At 52.4% G+C, this 26,195-nt stretch overlaps 1 protein-coding gene across 1 annotated transcript in view; it reads right to left on the bottom strand.

Annotated features, from left to right (window-relative positions):
* Nucleotides 1–1,162: 1,162 nt before the first annotated feature.
* The window catches only part of nr2f6a (nuclear receptor subfamily 2, group F, member 6a), a 47,408-nt gene continuing 22,375 nt past the window's right edge, over nucleotides 1,163–26,195 (bottom strand). Inside the window, exons 2-3 of the mRNA XM_063032713.1 lie at nucleotides 2,053–2,574; nucleotides 1,163–1,819 (exon numbers count right to left, since the gene is read on the bottom strand). Coding sequence (XP_062888783.1) covers nucleotides 1,545–1,819; nucleotides 2,053–2,574 — 797 coding nt within the window. The 3' untranslated portion in view covers nucleotides 1,163–1,544. The remainder of the gene's footprint in view (nucleotides 1,820–2,052; nucleotides 2,575–26,195) is intronic.

Below are 26,195 nucleotides of genomic sequence, written 5' to 3' on the forward strand. Positions count from 1 at the left end.
TGCAACAGGGATAGGGGAGGGAGTGGGAGAGGTGATGGGAGTCGGAACTGCAACAGGGATAGGGGAGGGAGTGGGGGAGGTGATGGAAGTCGGAACTGGAACAGGGATAGGGGAGGGAGTGGGAGAGGTGATGGGAGTAGGAACTGGAACAGGGATAGGGAAGGAAGTGGGAGAGGTGATGGGAGTCGGAACTGGAACAGGGGTAGGGGAGGGAATGGAAGGTGAAGGGTGTCGGTTCTGGAGCAGGGGTAGAGGAGGAAGTGGGAGAGGGATGGAGGTTGGAATGGGGTAGGGGAAGGAGTGGGAGAGGGATGGAAGTCAGACTGGGATAGGGAAGGGAGTGGGAGAGGTGATGGGAGTCGGAACTGGAACAGGGGTAGAGGAGGAAGTGGGAGAGGGATGGAGGTTGGAATGGGGTAGGGGAAGGAGTGGGGGAGGGATGGAAGTCAGAATTGGAATGGGGTAAGGGAGGGAGGGGGAGAATGTTGGAGTTGGAACAGGGATAGGGGAGGGAGTGGGAGAGGGATGGAAGTCAGAATTGGAATGGGGTAAGGGAGGGAGGGGGAGAATGATTGGAGTTGGAACAGGGGTAGAGGAGGGAGTGGGAGAGGGTGGAGGTCGGAATGGGGTAGGGGAAGGAGTGGGAGACGGATGCAAGTCAGAATTGGAACAGGGGTAGGGGAGGGAGGGGGAAAGTGATGGGAGGGAACGGGGTAGGGGAGGGAGTGGGGGAGGGTGGGAGTCGGAACAGGGGTAGGGGAGGGAGGGGGAAAGTGATGGGAGGGAACGGGGTGGGGAGGGAGTGGGGGAGGGGTGGGAGTCAGAACAGGGGTAGGGGAGGGAGGGGGAAAGTGATGGGAGGGAATGGGGTAGGGGAGGGAGTGGGGGAGGGATGGGAGTCGGAACAGGGGTAGGGGAGGGAGGGGGAAAGTGATGGGAGGAAACGGGGTAGGGGAGGGAGTGGGGGAGGGATGGGAGTCGGAACTGGGGTAGGGGAGGGAGTGGGGGAGGGATGGGAGTAGGAACTGGGGTAGGGGAGGGAGTGGGAGAGGAATGGGAGTCGGAACTGGGGTAGGGGAGGGAGTGGGAGAGGGATAGGAGTTGGAACTGGGGTAGGGGAGGGAGTGGGAGAGGGATGGGGGTTGAAACAGGATTACGGGAGAGGGATGGGGATTGAAACAGGATTACGGGAGAGGGATGGGGGTCCGAATATAGACAGGTGGGAGAGGGATGTGGGTGGGTTACGGGTAGGAATGGAAGCAGAGCCAGGGGTGAAACAGGCACACTGGTTGATTGTTCCCCTACCCCAGCTCTCAGCATCACCAACTCTTATTAGCTAAGTGGACAGGCCATTACCATCTGGCCAGATGTTCTTAAATTACAGCTCAAATTTCTTTAAGCAAAGGAAAAACACACATCTGCACTAACTGAAATATTTTAGCTAATTCAGTACTTAACAGTCCCACAAATGATTTCTGGTAATGTTTGTGGCATTGCCAGTGAGGGTGCTGGAGTGGGTGGGAGACGACGGCTGTCCTGGTCTTTCACTGAGTGGGTAAGTAAGGCCAATTGAAAGAGCTGCCGGACAGCAGCATGTCTCTGATAAGCGTCTCGATGGGCGTCTTCCCCACCAGTCTCATGAAGAAGAGTTGTCCAATGAGGGAAGCTGGCACAGCGCGGAGGGCAGGCAGTCGGAGGAGTAGCTTGCCAAAGCGTTGAGGCTGTGGAGGATACTGACAGCGCACGTACTCAGCCAGACATTCCTGAACCCTCTCCTGCAGGCTCTCGATGTGGGCCGGTTCGGAGAGACCCGAGGCATCTGGGGGAGAGGAATGAACATCTCAGTTAGTACAGCAGCTTGAAGCCTATCGCCCTCTACCCTCCAGTTTAGTGGTCAGTACAGACCCCCTCAGCCCCACCAGCCTGAAGTGTGGATGGCTTTCAGGAAGCTGTACTCAGTACAGATGCTTCATGAAGACCACTCGGCCCTGCCATCCCTGCTATCCCTTGGTACAGACTTTTCAGTCTGGCCAATGGTGCTGTCCCACTAACCTGGAGTGTAGAGGGCGATGGCCTTCAGGCAGCTGTACTCTGCAGAGTCGACCTGCAAGACCTTCAGCTTCTCCACCTGATCCTGAAAGGCACGTATCTGGTCCATGAAGGTCACCACCCTGTCGGCAGACATCTGCGTGGAGTGCAGGCCGGCGGCGGCCAGCAGAGGAGCCATATGGAGGGGCAGCGAGGACTGGGCGGCATTGAGAACGAAGAGCTCACTCCAGCTGAGCCTCAGCAAGGCCACCTGATCCGAGACCTGCAGCTCATGGAAAAAAGGGATGTTGCGAGCCCACTCGACGGCGCTGAAGAGCAGGCGTGCGGCTAGCTCGCAGATGTTATCAATACTCAGCAGGTTGTACTGAGTACACTGGGTACTGAAGCGTGACGTGGGGTAGGGCTCGGCTCGCAGCAGCAGAGAGATGAGGCTTGAGATGTTGCTTCCTTTCAGCTGGTCTCCGGGTGACAGAGAGAGCTCCCCAGGGCTGGACTGAGCTGCAGGGATCCGTCCTCGCTGGACAGCTAGAGCAGAGACACATAGAGAGAGAGGGAGAAAGAGAAGGGGAAGAGGTGCAGGGAGAGAGAGGAGGGAAAGAAAGAAAGAAAGGGGAAAAGAGGAGAGGTGAGATGGGGAGAGAGAGAAAGGGAGAAAAAGAAGGGGGAAGAAGGTGGGGAGAGGGAGAGGGGTAGAGAGAGGGGGAGAGGGGGAGAGGGGTAGAGAGAGGGGGAGAGAGGGAGAGGGGTAGAGAGAGGGGGAGAGGGAGAGGGGTAGAGAGAGGGGGAGAGAGGGAGAGGGGTAGAGAGAGGGGGAGAGAGGGAGAGGGATAGAGAGGGGGGAGAGAGGGAGAGGGGTAGAGAGAGGGGGAGAGGGAGAGGGGTAGAGAGAGGGGGAGAGGGAGAGGGGTAGAGAGAGGGGGAGAGAGGGAGAGAGGTAGAGAGAAGGGTAGAGAGAGGTGGAAGGGAGAGGGGTAGACAGAGGGGGAGAGAGGGAGAGGGGTAGAGAGAGGGGTAGAGAGAGGTGGAAGGGAGAGGGGTAGAGAGAGGGGGAAGGGAGAGGGGTAGAGAGAGGGGGAGAGAGGGAGAGGGGTAGAGAGAGGGGGAGAGAGGGAGAGGGGTAGAGAAAGGGGGAGATGTGGGGGGAGGGGGAGATGTGGGGGAAGAGATAAGTGGGATGGAGAGGGGTAGAGAGAAAGGGAGAGAGGGAGAGGGGAAGAGAGAAAGGGGAGAGGGAGAGGGGTAGAGAGGGGGGAGAGGGAGAGGGGGAGAGAGAGAGGGAGACAGGGAGAGGGGTAGAGAGAGGGGATAGAGGGAGGGGTAGAGAGAGGGTGGGGAGAGGGAGAGCGGGAGAGAGAGGGGGAGAGAGGGAGAGGGGTAGAGAGAGGGGAGAGAGGGAGAGGGGTAGAGAGAGGGGGAGATGTCGGGGAAGAGAGAGATGGGAGGGAGAGGGGTAGAGAGAAGGGGAGAGAGGGACAGGGGTAGAGAGAGGGGGAGAGAGGAAGAGGGGTAGAGAGAGGGGGAGATGTGGGGGAAGAGAGTGGTGGGAGGGAGAGGGGTAAAAAGAAGGGGAGAGAGGGAGAGGGGTAGAGAGAGGGGAGAGAGGGAGAGGGGTATAGAGAGGGGGATAGTGAGGGGGTAGAGAAAGGGGAAGATGTAGGGGAAGAGAGAGGTGGGAGGGATTGGGGTAGAGAGAAGGGGGGAGAGAGGGAGGGGCGTAGAGAGAAGGTGAGAGGGAGAGGGGTAGAGAGAAGGGGAGAGGGAGATGCGTAGAGAGAAGGGGGAGAGGGAGAGAGTTAGAGAGAGAGAGGTGTAGAGAGAGGGCGAGATGTGGGGGAAGAGAGCGGGGAGATGTGGGGGAAGAGAGAGATGGGAGGGAGGGTGTAGAGAGAAGGGGAGAGGAGAGGGGTAGTGAGAGGGGGACAGAGGGAGAGGGGTAGAGAGAGGAGGAGAGGGAGAGGGGTAGAGAGAAGGGGAGAGAGGGAGAGGGGTAGAGAGAGGGGGAGAGAGGGAGAGGGGTAGAGAGAGGGGGAGATGTGGGGGAAGAGAGAGGTGGGAGGGAGAGGGGTAGAGAGAAGGGGGGAGGGAGAGGGGTAGAGAGAGGGGGAGAGAGGCGAGGGGTAGAGAGAAGGGGAGAGAGGGAGTGGGGTAGAGAGAAGGCGGGAGAGGGAGAGCGGTAGAGAAAGGGAGAGGGGTAGAGAGAGGGGAGAGAGGGAGAGGGGTAGAGAGAGGGGGAGAGGGAGATTGGTAGAGAGAAGAGCGGAGAGCGTAACGGGTAGAGAGAGGGGGAGAGAGGGACACGGGTAGAGAGAAGGGGGAGAGGGAGACGGGTAGAGAGAGGGTGATAGAGGGAGAGGGGTAGGGAGAGGGGGAGAGGGAAGGGGTAGAGAGAGGGGGAGAGAGGGAGAGGGGTAGAGAGCAGGGGCGAGAGGGAGAGGGGTAGAGAGAGGGGGAGATGTGGGGGAAGAGAGGTGGGAGGGAGAGGGGTAGAAAGAGGGGGAGATGTGGGGTAAGATAGAGGTGGGAGGGAGAGGGGTGGAGAGAAGGGGAGAGAGGGAGAGGGGTAGAGAGAGGGGAAGAGGGAGATGGGTAGAGAGAAGGGGGAGAGGGAGAGGGGTAGAGAGAGGGGGGATGTGGGGGAAGAGAGAGGTGGGAGGGAGAGGTGTAGAGAGGAGAGGGAGAGAGGGAGAGGGGTAGAGAGAGGGAGAGGGGTAGAGAGAGGGGGAGAGGAAGAGGGGTAGATAGAGGGGAGAGAGGGAGAGGGGTAGAGAGAGGGGAGAGGGAGAGGGGTAGAGAGAAGGGGGAGAGGGAGAGGGGTAGAGAGAGGGGGAGAGAGGGAGAGGTGTAGAGGGAGAAAGAAGGGTAGAGACAGAGGGAGAGGGGTAGAGAGAGGGGGAGAGAGGGAAAGCGGTAGAGAGAGGGGAAGAGAGGGGGAGAGGGAGAGGGGTAGAGAGAGGGGGAGAGATGGAGAGGGGTAAAGAAAGGGGGAAGGGAGAGGCGTAGAGAGAGGGGGAGAGAGGGAGAGGGGTAGAGAGAGGGGGAGAGAGGGAGAGGGGTATAGAGAGTTGGAGAGAATGTGAGGGGTAGAGAGAGGGGGAGATGTGGGGGAAGAGAGAGGTGGGAGGGAGAGGGGTAGAGAGAAGGGGAGAGAGGGAGAGTTGTAGAGAGAGGGGGATGGCAGAGAGGTAGAGAGAGGGGGAGAGAGGGAGAGGGTATAGAGAGGGGGAGAGAGTGAGAGGGTTAGAGAAAGGGGGATATGTGGGGGAAGAGAGAGATGGGAGGGATGGGGTAGAGAGAGGGGGATGGCAGAGGGGTAGAGAGAGGGGGAGATGTGGGGGAAGAGAGAGGGGTAGACAGAAGGGGAGAGAGGGAGAGGGGTAGAGAGAGGGGGGATGTGGGGGAAGAGAGATGTGGGAGGAATAGGGGTAGAGAGAAGGGGTGAGGGAGAGGGTTAGAGAGAGGGGGGAGAGAGGGAGAAGGGTAGAGAGAAGGGGAGAGAGGGAGAGGGGTAGAGAGAAGGGGGAGAAGGAGAGGGGTAGAGAGAGGGAGAGGGGTAGAGAGAGGGGGAGATGTGGGGGAAGAGAGTGGTGGGAGGGAGAGGGGTAGAGGGAAGGGGAGTGGGGGTGTGGGGTAGAGAGAAGGGTAGAGAGGGAGAGGGGTGGATAGAGGGGGAGAGAGGGAGAGGGGTAGAGAGAGGGGGGATGTAGGGGAAGAGAGAGGTGGGAGGAAGAGGTGTAGAGAGGAGAGGGAGAGTGGTAGAGAGAGGGGGAGAGAGGGAGAGGTGTAGAGGGAGAGAGAAGGGTAGAGAGAGGGGGAGAGGGAGAGGGGTAGAGAGAGGGGGAGAGAGGGAAAGCGGTAGAGAGAGTGGAAGGGGGGGAGAGGGAGAGTGGTAGAGAGAAGGGGAGAGAGGGAGGGGGTAGAGAGAGGGGGAGAGAGGGAGAGCGGTAAAGAGAGGGGGAAGGGAGAGGGGTAGAGAGAGGGGGCGAGAGAGAAAGGGGTAGAGTGAGGGGGGGATGTGGGGGAAGAGAGATGTAGGAGGAAGAGAGGTAGAGAGAAGGGGATAGGGAGAGGGTTAGAGAGAGAGGGAGAGAGGGAGAAGGGTAGAGAGAAGGGGGAGAGGGAGAGGGGTAGAGAGAGGGGGAGAGAGGGAGAGGGGTATAGAGAGTTGGAGAGAATGTGAGGGGTAGAGAGGGGGGAGATGTGGGGGAACAGAGAGGTGGGAGGGAGAGGGGTAGAGAGAAGGGGGTGAGAGGGAGAGGGGTAGAGAGAGGGATTGAGGGAGAGGTGCAGAGAGAAGGGGAGAGAGGGAGAGGTGTAGAGAGAGGCGGAGAGGGAGAGGGGTAGAGAGAGGGGGAGAGAGTGAAAGGAGTAGAGAGAGGGGGAGACGGAGAGGGGTATAGAGAGGGGGAGAGAGTGAGAGGGGTATAGAGAAGGGAGAGAGGGAGAGGAGTATAGAGAGGGGGATAGTGAGAGGGGTAGAGAAAGGGGGAGATGTGGGGGAAGAGAGAGGTGGGAGGGAGAGGGGTAGAGAGAAGGGGGAGAGGGAGAGGGGCAGAGAGAGTGAGAGAGAGGGAGAGGGGTGGAGAGAGGGGGGATGTGGGGGAAGAGAGAGGTGGGAGGGAGAGGTGTAGAGAGGAGAGGGAGAGTGATAGAGATAGGAGGAGAGAGGCAGAGGGGTAGAGAGAAGGGGAGAGAGGGAGAGGGGTAGAGAGAAGGGGTAGAAGGAGAGGGGTAGAGAGAGAGAGAGGGAGGGTAGAGAGAGCGGGAGAGAGTGAGAGGGGTAGAGAGAAGGGGGAGAGGGAGAGGGGTAGAGAGAGGGAGAGGGGTAGAGAGAGGGCGAGAGGGATAGGGGTAGAGAGTGGGGGAGAGAGGGAAAGGGGTAGAGAGAGGGGGAGAGAGGGGGGAGAGAGGGGTAGAGAGAAGGGGAGAGAGGGAGAGGGGTAGAGAGAGGGGGAGTGAGCGAGAGGTGTCGAGAGATGGGGAAGGGAGAGGGGTAGAGAGAGGGGGCGAGAGAGAGAGGGGTATAGAGGGGGAGAGAGAGAGAGGGGTAGAGAGAAGGGGAGATGTGGGGGAAGATAGACGTGGGAGGGAGAGGGGTAGAGAGAAGGGGAGAGGGGGAGGGGTAGAGAGAGGGGGAGAGAGGGAGAGGGGTAGACAGAAGGGGAGAGGGAGAGGGGTAGAGAGAGGGGGAGTGAGGGAAAGGGGTAGAGAGAGGGGGAGAGAGGGCGAGTGGTAGAGAGAAGGGGAGAGAGGGAGAGGGGTAGAGAGAAGGGGGAGAGGGAGAGGGTTAGAGAGAGGGAGAGGTGTAGAGAGAGGGCGAGATGTGGGGGAAGTGAGCGGGGAGATGTGGGGGAAGAGAGAGGTGAGAGGGAGGGTGTAGAGAGAAGGAGAGAGGAGATGGGTAGAGAGAAGGGTAGAGAGTGAGAGGGTTAGAGAGGGGGGAGAGGGAGAGGGGTAGAGAGAAGGGGGAGCGGGAGATGCGTAGAGAGAGGGGGAGATGTGGGGGAAGAGAGAGGTGGGAGGGAGAGGTGTAGAGAGAAGGGGAGAGGGAGAGTGGTAGAGAGAGGGGGAGAGAGGGAGAGGGGTAGAGAGAGGGGGAGAGAGGGAGAGGGGTAAAGAGAGGGGGAAGGGAGAGGGGTAGAGAGAGGGGGAGAGAGGGAGAGGGGTAGAGAGAGGGGGGATGTGGGGGAAGAGAGAGGTGGGAGGGAGAGGTGTAGAGAGGGGAGGGAGAGTGGTAGAGAGAGGAGGGGAGAGGCAGAGGGGTAGAGAGAGGGGGAGAGAGGGAGAGGTGTAGAGGGAGAGAGAAGGGTAGAGAGAGGGGGAGAGGGAGAGGGATAGAGAGAGGGGGAGATGTGGGGGAAGAGAGATGTGGGAGGAAGAGGGGTAGAGAGAAGGGGAGAGAGGGAGAGGGTTAGAGAGGGGGAGATGTGGTGGAAGAGAGAGGTGGGAGGGTGCGGGGTAGAGAGAAGGGGAGAGAGGGTCAGGGGTAGAGAGAGGGGGAGATGTGGGGGAAGAGAGAGGTGCGAGGGAGAGGGGTAGAGAGAAGGGGAGAGAGGGAGAGGGGTAGAGAGAGGGGGAGATGTGGGGGAAGAGAGAGGTGGGAAGGAGAGTGGTAGAGAGAAGGGGAGAGAGGGAGAGGGGTAGAGAGAAGTGGAGAGAGGGAGGGGGTAGAGAGAAGGGGGGAGAGGAAGAGGGGTAGAGAGAGGGAGAGGGTTAGAGAGAGGGGGAGAGGAAGAGGCGTAGAGAGAGGGGGAGAGGGAGAGGGGTAGAGAGAGGGGAGAGGTCGAATGGTAGAGAGAGGGGGAGAGAGGGAGAGGGGTAGAGAGCGGGGGAGAGAGGGAGAGGGGTAGAGATAGGGGGAGATGTGGGGGTAGAGAGAGGTGGGAGGGAGAGGGGTAGAGAGAAGGTGAGAGAGGGACAGGGGTAGAGAGAAGGGGAGAGAGGGAGAGGGGTAGAGAGAAGGTGGGAGAGGGAGAGGGGTAGAGAGAGGGAGAGGGGTAGAGAGAGGGGGAGAGGAAGAGGGGTAGAGAGAGGGGAGAGAGGGTACGGGGTATAGAGAGGGGGAGATGGAGAGGGGGTGAGGGAGAATGTTAGAGAGAGGGGGAGAGAGGGAGAGGTGTAGAGAGAGGGGGAGATGTGAGGGAAGAGAGAGGTGGGAGGGAGAGGGGTAGAGAGAAGGGAGAGAGAGGTAGAGGGGTAGAGCGAAGGGTAGAGAGAGAGGGGGTAGAGAGAGGGGGAGATGTGGGGGAAGAGAGGTGGGAAGGAGAGGGGTAGAGAGAAGGGGAGAGCGGGAGAGGGGTAAAGAGAGGGGGAGAGGGAGAGGGGTAGAGAGAAGGGGGAGAGGGAGAGGGTTAGAGAGAGGGGGAGAAAGGGAAAGGGGTAGTGAAAGGGGGAGAGAGGGGGAGATGGAGAGGATTAGAGAGGGGGGAGAGGGAGAATGGTAGAGAGAGGGGGAGAGAGGGAGAGGGGTAGAGAGAGGGGGAGATGTGGGGGAAGAGAGAGGTGGGAAGGAGAGTGGTAGAGAGAAGGGGAGAGAGGGAGAGGGGTAGAGAGAAGGGGAGAGAGGGAGAGGGGTAGAGAGAAGGGGAGAGAGGGAGAGGGGTAGAGAGAAGGGGGGAGAGGTAGAGGGGTAGAGAGAGGGAGAGGGTTAGAGAGAGGGGGAGAGGAAGAGGCGTAGAGAGAGGGGGAGAGAGGTAGAGGGGTAGAGAGAGGGGGAGATGTGGGGGTAGAGAGAGGTGGGAGGGAGAGGGGTAGAGAGAAAGTGAGAGAGGGAGAGGGGTAGAGAGAAGGTGAGAGAGGGAGTGGGGTAGAGAGAAGGTGAGAGAGGGAGAGGGGTAGAGAGAAGGGGAGAGAGGGAGAGGGGTAGAGAGAAGGTGGGAGAGGGAGAGGGGTAGAGAGAGGGGGAGAGGAAGAGGGGTAGAGAGAGGGGAGAGAGGGAGAGGGGTAGAGAGAAGGGGGAGAGGGAGAGGGGTAGAGAGAGGGGGAGAAAGGGAATGGGGTATAGAGAGGGGGAGAGGGAGAGGGGGTGAGGGAGAATGTTAGAGAGAGGGGAGAGAGAGAGGGGTAGAGAGAGGGGGAGATGTGGGGGAAGAGAGAGGTGGGAGGGAGAGGGGTAGAGAGAAGGTGAGAGAGGGAGAGGGGTAGAGAGAAGGGGAGAGAGGGAGAGGGGTAGAGAGAAGGTGGGAGAGGGAGAGGGGTAGAGAGAGGGAGAGGGGTAGAGAGAGGGGGAGAGGAAGAGGGGTAGAGAGAGGGGAGAGAGGGAGAGGGGTAGAGAGAGGGGGAGAGGGAGAGAGAAGGGGGAGAGGGAGAGGGGTAGAGAGCGGGGAGAAAGGGAATGGGGTATAGAGAGGGGGAGAGGGGAGGGAGAGGGGGTGAGGGAGAATGTTAGAGAGAGGGGAGAGAGGGAGAGGGGTTGAGAGAGGGGGAGATGTGGGGGAAGAGAGAGGTGGGAGGGAGAGGGGTAGAGAGAAGGGGAGAGTGGGAGAGGGGTAAAGAGAGGGGGAGAGGGAGAGGGGTAGAGAGAAGGGGAGAGGGAGAGGGTTAGAGAGAGAAAGGGAGGGTAGACAGAGGGGAGAGAGGGAGAGTGGTAGAGAAAGGGGGAGGAGTAGAGAGAGGGGGAGAGGGAAAGGGGTAGAGAGAGGGGGAGAGAGGGGTAGAGGGAGAGGGGTAGAGAGAAGTGGAGAGAGGGAGAGGTGTAGAGAGAGGGGGATAGAGGGAGAAGGGTAGAGAGGGGGGAAGGGAGAGGGGTAGAGAGAAGGGGGAGAGGGGTAGAGAGAGCGGGGGGAGAGAGGGAGAAGGGTAGAGAGAGGGGGAGAGAGGTAGAGGGGTAGAGAGAAGGGGAGTGTGGGAGAGGGGTAGAGAGAGCGGGAAGGGAGAGGGCTAGAGAGAGGGGGAGAGCGGGAGAGGGGTAGAGAGAGGGGGAGAGAGGGAGAGGGGTAGAGAAAGGATGAGATGTGGGGGAAGAGAGAGGTGGGAGGGAGAGGAGTAGAGAGAAAGGGAGAGAGGGATAGGGGTATAGAGAGGGGGAGAGGGAGAATGGTAGAGAGAAGGGGGAAAGGGAGAGGGGTAGAGAGAGGGGGAGAGAGGGAGAGGGGTAGAGATCGGGGAGAGAGGGAGAGGGGTAGAGAGATGGGGAGATGTGGGGGAAGAGAAGGGGGTAGATGTGGGGGAAGAGAGAGGTGGGAGGGAGGGGGGTAGAGAGAAGGGGAGAGAGGGAGAGGGGTAGAGAGAGGAGGAGAGAGGGAGAGGGGTAGAGAGAGGGGGAGAGAGGGAGAGGGGTAGAGAGAAGGGGAGAGGGAGAATGGTAGAGAGAAGGGGGAAACGGAGAGGGGTAGAGAGAGGGGGAGAGAGGGAGAGGGGTAGAGAGCGGGGGAGAGAGGGAGAAGGGTAGAGAGAGGGGGAGATGTGGGGGAAGAGAGAGATGGGAGGGAGAGGGGTAGCGAGAAGGTGGAGAGAGGGAGAGGGGTAGAGTGAAGGGTTTAGGGAGAGGGGTAGAGAGAGGGGGAGGAGAGGGAGAGGGGTATAGAGGCGGAGAGGGAGAGGTGTAGAGAGAGGGGGAGAGAGGGAGAGGTGTAGAGAGAGGGGGAGAGAGGGAGAGGGGTAGAGAGAGGGGGAGATGTGGGGGAAGAGAGGGGGAGATGTGGGGGAAGAGAGAGATGGGAGGTGGAGGGGTAGAGAGAATGGGAGAGACGGAAAGGAGTAGAGAGAGGGGGAGAGTGAGAGGGGTAGAGAAAGGGGGAGATGTGGGGGAAGAGGGAGGTGGGAGGGAGAGGGGTAGAGAGAAGGGGGGAGAGGGATAGGGATAGAGAGAAGGGGGAGAGGGAGAGGGTTTGAGAGAGGAAGATGTGTAGAGAGAGGGCGAGATGTGGGGGAAGACGGGGAGATGTGGGGGAAGAGAGAGGTGGGAGGGAGGGGGTAGAGAGAAGGGGAGAGAGGCAGAGGGGTAGAGAAAGGGTGAGAGGGAGAGGGGTAGAGAGAAGGGGAGAGGGAGAGGGGTAGAGAGAGGGGGAGAGAGGCAGAGGGGTAGAGAGAGGGGGAGAGAGGGAGAGTTGCAGAGAGAGGAGGAGAGAGGCGGAGAGGTAGAGGGGTAGAGAGAAGGGGAGTGAGGGAGAGGGGTAGAGAGAGAGGGAGAGGGGTAGAGAGAAGGGGGAGAGGGAGAGGGGTAGAAAGAAGGGGGAGAGGGAGAGGGGTAGAGAGAGGGGGAGAGAGGGAGAGTTGTAGAGAGAGGTGGAGATGTGGGGGAAGAGAGAGGTGGGAGGGGATGAGGGTGAGAGAGAGGGCGTAAGGGAGATGGATGAGGATGGAAAGGGAGAGAGAGGGGAGCGTGAGAGAGGTAGTGAGAGGTGGAGAGAGCATTGGGGTGAGAGGTGGGAGAGAGAGAGACGTGAATGGTCCGATCTTCAATCATACAGCCCAATACACAGCCGGCACCAGTATGCTCTGTGGAATCTTCCTGTGTACTCACAAGCTGCAGTTTCCTGCATTATAACCTGGTTGCAGAGTTCTTCAATATTAATACGATATTGCCACCAGCTACCTTCCAGCCCCAATCAGCCCTCAGCTTTACATCTCCCTAGGCTACTTCAGAGGGCAGTTTTCACACACGGTGCAGTCTGGAGCTACCTATGGGACAGTGCAGGTCAGGCAGAACACAGGAAATCCAGCTGGTTTTTCCAACAGTCCAACAGTTTCTGATCACACTGAGAAAAGCAGACATTTATCATGCATCTATCTCTATACTGACCACTTAGATAACCATTTACCAATTCCCTTCGGCAGCTGCCAGCACTGGATTCAAGATTATGCCCTGGATCAGTGGCCTAGGCATTTGGCTGACATCACCATGAAATCAAATTTCTGTAATGACCGTTTCCACTGTACGACTAAACATGAGGGAGCATTCTCGTGGTACCGTCCCATAGTGCCTGCACACCTGTGACAAGGTCCCGCGTGGGAGGTTGGTCTAGAAAGTTCAGCCACTCGGCATTAAAGGTGAGGTAGTAAATTAGATTCGACATTGGCTTTGCGGGAGAAGTCAAAGAGTGGTAGTAGATAGTTACCTCTCTGATTAAAGGCCTGTGACTCGTGGAGTACCACAGGGATTGGTGCTGGGTCCATTTTTGCTTGTCATTATATCAACAATCTGGATGATAATGTGATTAATTGGATCAACAAATTTGCAGATAATACCAAGATTGGGGGTGCAGTGAGGATGTGGACCAGCTGGAAAAAACGGCTGAAAGATGGCAGGTGGAATTTCATGCAGGTAAGTGCGAGGTGTTGCACTTCGAGAGGGCCAGCTCGGGTAGGTCTTACATGGTGAACCGTAGGGCACTGAGGGGTGAGGCAGAGCAAAGGCTTCGGGAGTACAGGTCAATAATTCATTGAAAGTGGTATCACGGGTAGGTAGGGTCGTAAAGAAAGGTTTTGGAACATTGGCTTTAATAAATCAAAGTATTGAATACAGGAGATGTGATGTTGTGTTGAAGTTGGTTAAGACATTGGTGAGGCTTAATTTGTAGTATTGTGTGCAGTTCTGGTCACCTACCTAATGAAAGATGTAAACAAGGTTGAAAAAATAAAGAAATTGATAAGGATGTTGTGGTCCATAAGACCATAAGACACAGGAGCAGAATTGGGCCATTCAGCCCATTGAGTCTGCTCCGCCATTCCATCATGGTTGATCCTGGATCCCACTCAACCCCACACACCTGCCTTCTCGCCACATCCTTTGATGCCCTGACTGATCAGGAAACGATCAACTTCTGCCTTAAATATAAGCACAGACTTGGCTTCCACCACAGTCTGTGGCAGAACATTCCACAGATTCACTACTCTTTGGACAAAAAAATTTCCTCCTTACCTCCGTTCTAAAGGGTTGCCCCTCAATCTTGAGGCTGTGCCCTCTCATTCTAGACACCTCCACCATAGAAAACATCCTCTCCACATCCACCCTATCTTGTCCTTTCAACATTCGGTAGGTTTCAATGAGATCCCCCAACATTCTTCTAACTTCTAGTGAGTACAGGCCCAAAGCTGTCAAATGCTCCTCATATGTTAACCCCTTCATTCCCAGAATCATCCTTTTGAAGCTCCTCTGGACTCTCTCCAATGACAATACATCCTTTCTCAGACATGGGGCCCAAAACTGTTGACATGTGGTTACAAGTTGGAGGGGGAGGGGGAGATCCAAAATGATAGGAGATTCCCTCTGAATATACCTCTTGCCCATCCTCTGGGTCCCCCCCCTTGTCTTTCTTCCCGGACCTCCTGTCCCATGATCCTCTCGTATCCCCTTTTGCCTATCACCTGTCCAGCTCTTGGCTCTATCCCTCCCCCTCCTGTCTTCTCCTATCATTTTGGATCTCCCCCTCCCCCTCCAACTTTCAAATCCCTTACTCACTCTTCCTTCAGTTAGTCCTGACGAAGGGTCTCGGCCTGAAACGTCGACTGCACCTCTTCCTACAGATGCTGCCTGGCCTGCTGCGTTCACCAGCAACTTTGATGTGTGTTGCTGGAGTATTGTGTGCAGTTTTGAGCTCCTTATTTTAGAAAGGTTATACTGAAATTGGAGAGGGTTCAGAGAAGATTCATGAGAATGATTTCAGGAATGAAAGGGTTACCATATGAGGAACATCTGGCAGCTCTTGGGCTGTATTTCCTGGAGTTCAGGAGAATGAGGGGGGATCTCATAGAAACATTCTGAATGAACAGATTAAATATGGCAAAGTTATTTCCCATGATAGGGGAGTCTAGGACAAGAGGGCATGATTTCAGAATTGAAGGACGTCCATTTAGAACAGAGATGAGGAGAAATTACTTTAGTCTGAGGGTGGAAAGTCTGTGGAATTTGTTGCAACGAGAGGCTGAGGAGGCCAAGTCATTGGGTGTATTTAAGGTAGAGATAGATAGGTTCTTGATTAGCCAGGGCATCAAAGGGTATGGGGACAAGGCAGGGGAGTGGGGATGACTGGAAGAATTGGATCAGCCCATGAATGAATGGTGGAGCAGACTTGATGGGCCGAGTGGCCAACTTCTGCTCCTATATCTTATGGTCTTATGGTAAGTGCAGCCTGACTAGTGTCTTATAAAGGCTCAGCATTATCTCCTTGATTTTATATTCTATTCCCCTTGAAACAAATGACAACATTACATTTGCCTTCTTTACTACAGACTCAACCTGTAAATTAACTACCTGGGAGTCTTGCACGAGGACTTGTAAGTGCCTCTGTACCTCTGATGTTACATAAGAAATAGGAGCAGGAGTCGGCCATCTGGTCCATACAGCCTGCTCCACCGTTCAATAAGATCATGGCTGATCTGGCCATGGACTCATCTCCACCTACCTGCCTTTTCCTCATAACCCTTCGTTCCCCTACTATGCAAAAATCTATTCAACCTTGTCTCAAATATTTTTACTGATTTAGCCTCCACTGCTTCATTGGGTAGAGAATTCCACAGATTCACCACTCTCTGGGAAAAGTAGTTCCTCCTCACCACTGTCCTAAATCAACTCCCCCGAATGTCCCCTAGTTCTAGACTCACCTACCAGTGGAAACAACTTTACTGCCTCTATCTTATCTATTCCTTTCATAATTTCATATGTTTCTATAAGATCTCCTCTCATTCTTCTTGTTTGAACCTTCTCTCCATTTATAGTCTGCATTATTATTCTTTTAACCAAAATACATTATCATACATTTCCCAACACTGTATTCTATCTGCCACCTTTTTTGCCCATTCTTCCAATTTGTCTAAGTCCTGCTGTAATTGTATTGCTTCCTTAGCACTACCCACCTCCCCACCTATCTGTGTATCATCTGCAAACTTTGCCACAAAGCCATCAATTCCATTATCTAAATCATTGACAGACAATGTGAAAAACAGCTGTCTCAATACTGACCCCTGCGGAATACCACCAGTCAATGGAAGCCAACCAGAAAAGGCCCCTTTTATTCCCACTCGCTGCCTCCTGCCTGTCAGCTATTCCGCTATCCCTGCCAGTTCTTCCCTGTAATGCCATAGAATTTTATCTTGTTAAGCAACCTCGTGTGGAACTTAGCAAACGCCTTCTAAAAATCCAAGTAAATGACATCCACTGCCTCTCCTTTGTCAACCCTGCCTGTTGCTTCCTTGAAGAACTCTAACAGATTTGTCAAGTAAGATGTCCCTTTACAGAAACCACTTTGACTTATCATTAGTTTCCAAGTACCTCGAAACCTCATCCTTAGCAATAGACTCCAACACTTTTCGAACCACTGAGATTAGGCTAACTGGCCTATAATTTCCTTTCTTAAAGAGTAGAGTGACATTTGCAATGTTCCAGTCCTCTGGGACAATGCCAGAATCAGGTGATTCTTGAAAAGTCACAGCCACTTCCAGGACAGCGGCGCATGTGGAAGGGCATTCAGGACATCACCAACTACAAGACAACACCACCTGCCTGTGCTGGTGATGCCTTCCTCCCAGGTGCGTTGAATAACTTCTATGCTTGTTTTGAGGCGGAAAATGACATGGCGGCGAGGAAGACCACCCCTCCTCCAAATGACCAGGTGCTGTGTCTTACCGTGGCCGATGTGAGAAGAACCCTGTGCAGGGTCAACCCACAGAAGGCTGCTGGACCAGACAATATTCCTGACAGAGTGTTTAGAGGATGTGCAGACCAGCTAGCAGATATTCTCACTGACATCTTCAACATCTCCCTGAACAGCACCATCATTCCTACGTGCTTCAAGGCCGCCACTAATGCATCTGTTATCTCTTTGGCAACCTCTCTCAAGAATCTGGGATGTATCCATCTTGCCCAGGTGAATTATCCACCTTAAGACCCTTCAGTTTGCCTAGCTCTTTTTTCCTTTGCAGTAGCAATGGCACTCACTCCTGCTCCCTGACACTCACGGACCTCTGGTATACAGCTGTTGTCTTCCAGAGTGAAGACAGATGCAAAATACCCACTAAGCTCATCTGCCATTTCTTTGTCCCCCACGACTACCTCACCAGCATCATCTTCCAGTGGTCCAATATCAACTCTCACTCTTTATATGATTGAAAAAACTTCTGGTACCCTGCTTTATGTTATTGGCTCTTCTGTCCTCATATTTAATCTTTTCCCTTCTAATAGCCTTTTTAGTTGCTTTTTGTTGGCTTTTAAAAGCTTCCCAATCATGTAACTTCCCACTCACTTTTGCTACCTTATATGCCCTTTCCTTGGCTTTTATGCAGTCCTTAACTTCCTTTGTCAGCCATGGTTGCCTACCCTCGCCATTTGAGAACAACTTCTTCCATGGGACAAATCTACCCTGCGCCATGTGAACTATTTCTAGAAACTTCAGCCCCCTCCGCTCTGCCATCATCCCTGCCAGTATCCCCCTCCAATCCACCTGGGCAAGCTCCTCTCTTATGCCTCCGTAATTCCCTTTATTCCATTGTGATACTGATACATGTGACACGCTTCTCTCTCTCAAATTGCAGTATGAACTCAATCATATTATAATCACTGCCTCCTAAGGGTTCCTTTACGTTAATCTCCCTTATAAGATCTAGTAATCTAAGACATGCAATCTAAGATAGCCTTTCCTCGAGTAGGCTCAAGCACAAGCTGCTCTAAAAAGCCATCTCGTAGGCATTCAACAAATTCTCTTTCTTGTGATCTGACACCAACTTGATTTTCCCAATTCCCTTTGAAGTCCCCAATTACAATTGTGTCATTAACCTTATTACATGCCCTTTCCATGGAGGACCACAGAGGTCACAAGGGCTTGAGTTATAAGGAAGATTGAATTGGTTAGGACTTTATTCCTGGGAACATAGAAGATTGAGAGTATATTTGATAGAGGTATACACAATCATGATAGATATAGGTAGTGTAAATGCAAACAGGCTTTTTCCACTGATGTTGGGTGGGACTGCAACCAGAGGTCATGGGTTAAGGGTGAAAGGTGAAAAGTTTAAGGGAAACATGAGGTGAAACATCTCCACTCAGAGGGTTATGAGAGCGTGTAAAGGGCTGCCAGTGCGAGTGGTACATTCACGCACAATGTCAATGTTTAAGAGAAGTTTGGAAAATAATGATATGGAGGGCTATGGTCCGAGTGCAGTTTGATGGTACTAGGCAGTTTAAATGGCTCAGCACAGACTAGGTAGGCCAAAGAACCTGCTTCTGTGCTATACTTTTCTGTGACTCTATGACTCGGTGCCTGTACTCTCAACGCCTGTGGACTGTAGCTCAAATTGGCCTCTTTTAGCTTTATGTATTTCACATGATATGTTTTCGCTTGTCCTTTCTTGTTACTGTTTGGCATGATTTGTTAGTTTTATTTTTGTGCAGCACGGTGGGGGGGGTGTTGTTGGGTTCGGGGTTTGTTGCTCTTGCCATTTGCATGATTTTTTTTCTTTTGTGTCTGTTTGGAGAAGATAAAGCCCAGAGTTGCATACTGTATTCATACTATGATAATAAATGAGTCTTTGAACCTTTGAACTTGTCCTCTTAGTGCCTGTACCACACAACATCTGCATTTTGTGCCTTTACTCACTCTGCCAGAAAATACAATGTCAGTGCTCTTCGTGTGAGTATTCACAGGACCAAGTTTTACGACGGGACTCGTTGATTGGAGTACCACGCAGAAGCAACGGGAGCATTCCCATGCAGGTCCAACAAAGAGGTTTTGAAAACCCCATCTCTATAAAGACCATAAGACCATAAGACATAAGAGCAGAATTAGGCCATTTGGCCCATTGAGTCTGCTCCACCATTCAATCTTGGCTGATCCTTTTCTCCCCTCCTTAACCCCATTCTCCGGCTTTCGTCCCGTAACCTTTGATGTCACGTCCAATCCAGAGCCTATCGATCTCTGCCTCAAATAAACCCATTGACCTGGCCTCCACAGCTCCCTGTGGTATCACATTCCACAAATTCACCACCCTCTGGCTAAAGAAGTTTCTCCGCATCTCTGCTTTAAATGGACACCCCTCTATCCTGAGGCTGTTCCCACTTGTCCGACACCCCTCCACCATGGGAAACATCCTTTCCACATCCACTCTGTCGAGGCCTTTCAACATTTGAAAGATTTTAATGAGGTTCCCCCCTCATCCTTCTAAGTTCCAGCGAGTACAGACCCAGAGCCGTCAAACATTCCTTGTATGATAACCCTTTTAACCGCTTGTGAAACCTCTCCAATATCAGCACATCTTTTCTTAGATAATGAGCCCAAAACTGTTCACAATACTCAAGGTGAGGTCTCACCAATGCCTTATAAAGCCTCAGCACCACACCCCTGCTCTTGTCTTCAAGACCTCTTGAGATGAATGCTAACATTGCATTTGCCTTCCTCACCACCAACTCAACATGCAAGTTAATCTTCAGGGTGTTCTGCACAAGGACTCCAAAGTCCCTTTTGCATCTCAGGTTTTTGGATTTCCTCCCCATTAAGAAAATAGTCTGCACATTTATTTCAACTACCAAGTGAATGACCATGCATTTTTCAGGATTGTACCCATTCTCCTAAGTTGTTAAGTCCTTCTGCGGCCTTCCTGTCCCCTCAACACTACCTGCCCCTCCACCAATTTTCATATCATCTGCAAATTTGGTAACAAAGCTATCTATTCCATTATCTAACTCATTGACATACAGCATAAAAAGAAACAGTCCCAACACTGACCCCTGCGGAACAGCACTAGTCTCTGGCAGCCAACCAGACATGGATCCTTTTATTCTCACTCACTGTTGGTAACTTGCCTATAATTCCATGGGCTCTTAACTTGGTAAGGTGCTTTATGTGTGGCACCTTGTCAAAGGCCTCTGAAAGTCCAAATATACAACATCCACTGCATCCCCTTTATCTATCCTACTTGTAAGCTTCTCAAGGAACTCCGATAGGTTTGTCAGGCAAGATTTTCCCTGAAGGAGACCATGCTGACTTTGTTCTATCTTGTCCTGTTGTGGTAAACCATATATATGTTGTAACTGGGTTAACTGTCTGGACACGCCCCTCTGCTGACTGCCCCTGTGGCTCCTCCCACAGATCCCTGAATAAAGGTGATTTCGCCTTGCCCCTCACCCTCAGTCCGGGGGCAGACACTCACCATGGAAGTCGTATTTTACTGCGAATAAAAGCCTTTCAGTATTTACCCTATTTCAGTCTTTTGGAATTATTGAAGGTGCTTCACCTGTGTCACCAAATACTCCATAACCTCATCCCCAACAATTGACTCCACCATCTTCGCAACCACTGGGCTATGCTATCTGGTCTATAATTTCCTTTCTGCTGCCTTCCTGGAGTGACATTTGCAATTTCTCAGTCCTCTGGCACATGCTCAGGGAGGCTGCAACCGATGGCGACTCTACCAACTTAGAGGAGTACACGGCATCAGTGACTACCTTCATCAGCAAGTGCATCGATGACGTCACTGTGGCCAAGACCATCACTACACGCACTAACCAGAAGCCATGGATGACCACGGAGGTGCGTGCGCTGCTGAGGACCTGTGACTCTGCCTTCAGGGCAGGCGACAAGGCAGCCCTAACAACAGTGAGAGCCAAACTGTCCCGGGCCATCAGAGAGGCAAAGTGTGCACACGCCCAGTGAATCCACAGCCACTTCCAGGACAGCAGCGCATGTGGAAGGACATTCAAGACATCACCAACTACAAGACAACACCACCTGCCTGAGCTGGTGATACCTCCCTCCCAGATGCGTTGAATAACTTCTATGCTTGTTTTGAGGCAGAAAATGATGTGGCGGTGAGGAAGACCACCCCTCCTCCAAACGACCAGGTGCTGTGCCTTACCGTGGCCGATGTGAGGAGAGCTCTGTGCAGGATCAACCCACAGAAAGCTGCTGGGCCAGACAATATTCCTGGCAGAGTGCTTACAGGATATGCAGACCAGCTAGCAGAGATTCTCACTGACATCTTCAACATCTCCCTGAGCAGCGCCGTCGTTCCTATCGTCCCCGTGCCGAAGAAGTCTTCAGTTGCCTGCCTCAACGACTACCGTCCCATTGCACTCACATCCATCATCATGAAGTGTTTCGAGAGGCTCATCATGAGGCACATCAAGACCCTGCTGTCCCCCTGATTGGACCCCCTGCAGTTCGCGTACCGTCCCAACCATTCAACAGAAGACGCCATTGCCATCACCCTCCACCTGGCCCTAACCTATCTGGACAAAAATGACACGTACGTTTGAATATTGTTCATAGACTTCAGTTCAGCATTCAATACAATTATTCCTCAGCACCTGATTGGAAAGCTGAAACTGCTGGGCCTGAACACCTCCCTCTGCAACTGGATCCTAGACTTCCTGACTGGGAGACCTCAGTCAGTCTGGATTGGAAGCAGCATCTCCAACACCATCACACTGAGCACGGGGGCCCCCCAGGGTTGTGTGCTCAGTCCACTGCTGTTCACTCTGCTGACCCACGACTGTGCTGCAACATACAGCTCGAACCACATCATCAAGTTCACTGATGACACAACCGTGGTGGGTCACATCAGCAAGAATGATGAGTCAGCATACAGAGAGGAGGTGCAGTGGCTAACGGACTGGTGCAGAGCCAACAACATGTCTCTGAATGTGAACAAAACAAAAGAGATAGTTGTTGACTTCAGGAGGACACAGAGTGACCACTCTCCACTGAAATTCGACGACTCCTCCGTAAAGATTGTTAAGAGCATTAAATTTCTTGGTATTCACCTGGCGGAGAATCTCACCTGGTCCCTCAACACCAGCTTCATAGCAAAGAAAGCCCAGCAGTGTCTCTACTTTCTGCGAAGGCCGAGAAAAGTCCATCCCCCAACCCCCATCCTCACCACATTCTACAGAGGTTGCATTGAGAGCATCCTGAGCAGCTGCATCACTGCCTGGTTCGGAAATTGCACCGTCTCAGATCGCAAGACCCTGCAGCGGATAGTGAGGTCAGCAGAGAAGATCATCGGGGTCTCTCTTCCCGCCATTACAGACATTTACACCACATGCTGCATCTGTAAAGCAAATAGCATTTTTGAAGGACCCCACGCATCCCTCATACAAACTCTTCTCCCTCCTGCCATCTGGCAAAAGGCACCAAAGCATTCGGGCTCTCACAACCAGACTATGTAATAGTTTCTTCCCCTAAGTCATCAGACTCCTCAATACCCAGAGCCTGGACTGACACCAACCTACTGCCCTCTACTGTGCCTATTGTCTTGTTTATTATTTATTGTAATGCCTGCACTGTTTTGTGCACTTTATGCAGTCCTGGGTAGGTCTGTAGTCTAGTGTAGTTTTTGTGTTGTTTTACGTAGTTCAGTGTAGTTTTGTATTGTTTCATGTAGCACCATGGTCCTGAAACATTGTCTCATTTTTACTGAGTACTGTACCAGCAGTTATGGTCGAAATGACAATAAAAAATGACTTGACTTGACCATGCTAGAGTCCAATGAATTTTGAAAGATCATTTCTAATGCCACCACAATCTACCTCTTTCAAAACCCTCAGGTGCAGTTCATCTGGTCCGGGTAAGTTATGTACCCTTAGGTCTTTCAGCTTTTTGATCACCTTCTCCCTTGTAACAGTAACTGCACTCACTTCTGTTCCTTCACACACTACAACATCTGGCACACTGCCAGTGTCTTCCATAGTGAAGACTGTTGCAAAATACTCATTTAGTTCATCTGCCATCTCTTGTCCCTCATTATTATTTCCCCAGCCTCATTTTATAGTGGTCATATACCCACTCTCATCTCTCTTTTATTTTTTACATATTTGGAAAAAAGCTTTTTCTATCCACTTTAGTATTATTTGCTAGCATGTTTTCATATTTCACCTTTTCCCTTCTAATGATTCTTTTAGTTGCTCTTTGCAGGTTTTTCAAAACTTCCCAATCCTCTATCTTCCCATTAATTTTTGCTTTGTTATATGTCCTCTCCTTCATTTCTACATTAGCTTTGACTTCCCTTGTCGGCCACGGTTGTACTATTTTGTCATTTAGTATTTCTTTGTTTTTGAAATACACATGTCCTGCACCTTCCTCATTTTCCCCAGAAATTCATGCCATTGCTGCTCTGCTGACATCCCTACCAGCAGCTTCTTCCAATTTACATTGGCCAACTCCTCTCTCATTCCACTGTAATTTCCTTTATGCCACTGAAATTCTGCTATGTCAGACTTTACTTTCTCCCTATCAAATTTCAAGTTGGAATGGGTGGGAGGAGAGAGAGCAGTGAACCGTGCGTGCGCAGCCCTCCGGTGAAAAATGATATCGTATCCGTTAAATAGGGGCCGTGGATAATTCTGATTTGATGGAAAGGGACGTGAAAGCACAGAGGAACATCTGGAGAAATTTCTTAAACACTCGTTCGCTGCTGTCGTTACTGCGTGGTCGGGAATCTTTCGGAGGGTAGGCCTCAAAATCCCTGGCTTTGCCTGCTGTTGGCGACTGAGATTGAGGTCGAATCGTTCGGACAGAGATGGCACTCAGTACTCGGTGTCAGAGAGCTGATCAGAGCTCGAAGTTTTTGGATGACTCAGAGTCGGACTGTGGTCAGCATGGCAGGGAGAGTTCTTCCTTCTCCCGTCTGCGTGAGATGTGGGACATTTGAGAGACTTTGAACTTTTACTGTGCTCATGGACTTCATCAAGTTATGGCATTGTTGCACTGTTGTAACTATATGTTATAATTAACCCAAACAACAGGAATTCTGCAGATGCTGGAAATTCAAGCAACACACATAAAAGTTGCTGGTGAACGCAGCAGGCCAGGCAGTGGTTAACGCAGCAGGCCAGGCAGATAATACCTCGACACGGTTTTATCCCCCCTTGTTCAATCCCTTCCTACCTATGTTCGTGACACTTCTCACGCTCTTAAACTTTTCGATGATTTTAAGTTCCCTGGCCCCCACCACTTTATTTTCACCATGGATGTCCAGTCCCTATATACTTCCATCCCCCATCAGGAAGGTCTCAAAGCTCTACGTTTCTTTTTGGATTCCAGACCTAATCAGTTCCCCTCTACCACCACTCTGCTCCGTCGAGCGGAATTAGTCCTTACTCTTAATAATTTCTCCTTTGGCTCCTCCCACTTCCTCCAAACTAAAGGTGTAGCTATGGGCACCCGTGTGGGTCCTAGCTATGCCTGCCTTTTTGTTGGGTTTGTGGAACAATCTATGTTCCGTGCCTATTCTGGTATCTGTCCCCCACTTTTCCTTTGCTACATCGACGACTGCATTGGCGCTGCTTCCTGCACGCATGCAGAGCTCGTTGACTTTATTAACTTTGCCTCCAACTTTCATCCTGCCCTCAAGTTTACCTGGTCCATTTCCAACACCTCCCTCCCCTTTCTAGATCTTTCTGTCTCTGTCTCTGGAGACAGCTTATCCACTGATGTCTACTATAAGCCTACTGACTCTCATAGCTATCTGGACTATTCCTCTTCTCACCATGTCTCTTGCAAAAACGCCATCCCCTTCTCGCAATTCCTCCGTCTCCGCCGCATCTGCTCTCAGGATGAGGCTTTTCATTCTAGGAAGAGGGAGATGTCTTCCTTTTTTTAAAGAAAGGGGCTTACCTTCCTCCACTATCAACTCTGCTCTTAAACGCATCTCCCCCATTTCACGTACATCTGCTCTCACTCCATCCTCCCGCCACCCCACTAGGAATAGGGTTCCCCTGGTCCTCACCTACCACCCCACCAGCCTCCGGGTCCAACATATTATTCTCCGTAACTTCCGCCACCTCCAATGGGATCCCACCACTAAGCACATCTTTCCCTCCCCCCCTGTCTCTGCATTCCGCAGGGATCGCTCCCTACGCAACTCCCTTGTCCATTCGTCCCCCCCATCCCTCCCCACTGATCTCCCTCCTGGCACTTATCCGTGTAAGCGGAACAAGTGCTACACATGCCCTTACACTTCCTCCCTTACCACCATTCAGGGCCCCAAACAGTCCTTCCAGGTGAGGCAACACTTCACCTGTGAGTCGGCTGGGGTGATATACTGTGTCCGGTGCTCCCGATGTGGCCTTTTATATATTGGCGAGACCCGACGCAGACTGGGAGACCACTTTGCTGAACACCTACGCTCTGTCTGCCAGAGAAAGCAAGATCTCCCAGTGGCCACATATTTTAATTCCACATCCCATTCCCATTCTGACATGTCTATCCACAGCCTCCTCTACTGTAAAGATGAGGCCACACTCAAGTTGGAGGAACAACACCTTATATTCCGTCTGGGTAGCCTCCAACCTGATGGCATGAACATCGACTTCTCTAACTTCCGCTAATGCCCCACCTCCCCCTCGTACCCCATCTGTTACTTATTTTTATACACACATTCTTTCTCTCACTCTCCTTTGTCCCTCTGAATATACCCCTTGCCCATCCTCTGGGTCCTCCCCCCCCCCTTGTCTTTCTTCCCGGACCTCCTGTCCCATGATCCTCTCGTATCCCCTTTTGCCTATCACCTGTCCAGCTCTTGGCTCCATCCCTCCCCATCCTGTCTTCTCCTATCATTTTGGATCTCCCCCTCCCCCTCCAACTTTCAAATCCCTTACTCACTCTTCCTTCAGTTAGTCCTGACGAAGGGTCTCGGCCTGAAACGTCGACTGCGCCTCTTCCTAGAGATCCTGCCTGGCCTGCTGCGTTCACCAGCAACTTTTATGTTATAATTATGTGGTTTTGTCAGTTTTTTCAGTCTTGGTCTGTCCTGTGTTTTGTGATATCACACTGGAGGAAATATTGTATCATTTCTTAATGCATGCATCACTAAATGACAATAAAAGAGGACTACGTGTCTTCATAATCTAATCTAATCTAAACTCAATCATATTGTGATCTCTAGCTCCTAAGGGTTCTTTTACCTTAAGCACCTTAACCACCCCCAGTTCATTACATAACACCTGATCTAGTGTAGCTGATCCCCTCGTAGGCTCAATGACAAACTGCTCCAAAAAGCCATCTCGTTGGCATTCAACAAACTCACTCTCTTGAGATCCATTACCAACCTGATTTTCCCAATCGACCTGTATATTAAGATCTCCCATGGCTATCATAACATTGCCCTTTTGACTCGCCTTTTCTATTTCCTGTTGTAATCTGTGGCCCACATCCCAGCTATAGTTGGGAGGCCTGTACATAACTACCATCAATGTCCTTTTACCCCTGAAGTTTCTTAACCCGACCCACAAGAATTCAAAGTCTTCCTATCCTATGTCACATATTTTCTCTGATTTGATGCCATTTTTTAGCAACAGAGCCATGCCACCCCCTCTGTCTACTTTCCTATCCCTCCGATACAATGTGTAACCTTGGAGATTCAGCCCCACCACAACCATCCTTCAGGCATGATTCGGTGATTGCCATGACATTGTAGCTGACAATCTGTATAATTGCAACAAGATCATCCACCTTATTTCTTGTACTCGGTGCATTGAGATACAACACTGAGAGCTGTAATTGCTGCTCCCTTTGAGTTTGTATCCCTAATACTCTGATACTCACCCTGCTGGCTGTAGTTTTGTCCCGTCACCTGCCTGCCCTTCCTGACAGTCTGATTGCACGCTATCTTTACTTTTTTACCATCCGTCATATCCTGAGTCCCTTCATTCCAGTTCCTACCACCCTGCCAAATTAGTTTAAACCCTCCCCAACAGCTCTAATAAACCTGTCGCAAGAATA

This window comes from Mobula hypostoma, chromosome 24, assembly GCF_963921235.1.
Source record: "Mobula hypostoma chromosome 24, sMobHyp1.1, whole genome shotgun sequence".
Taxonomy (NCBI): domain Eukaryota; kingdom Metazoa; phylum Chordata; class Chondrichthyes; order Myliobatiformes; family Myliobatidae; genus Mobula; species Mobula hypostoma.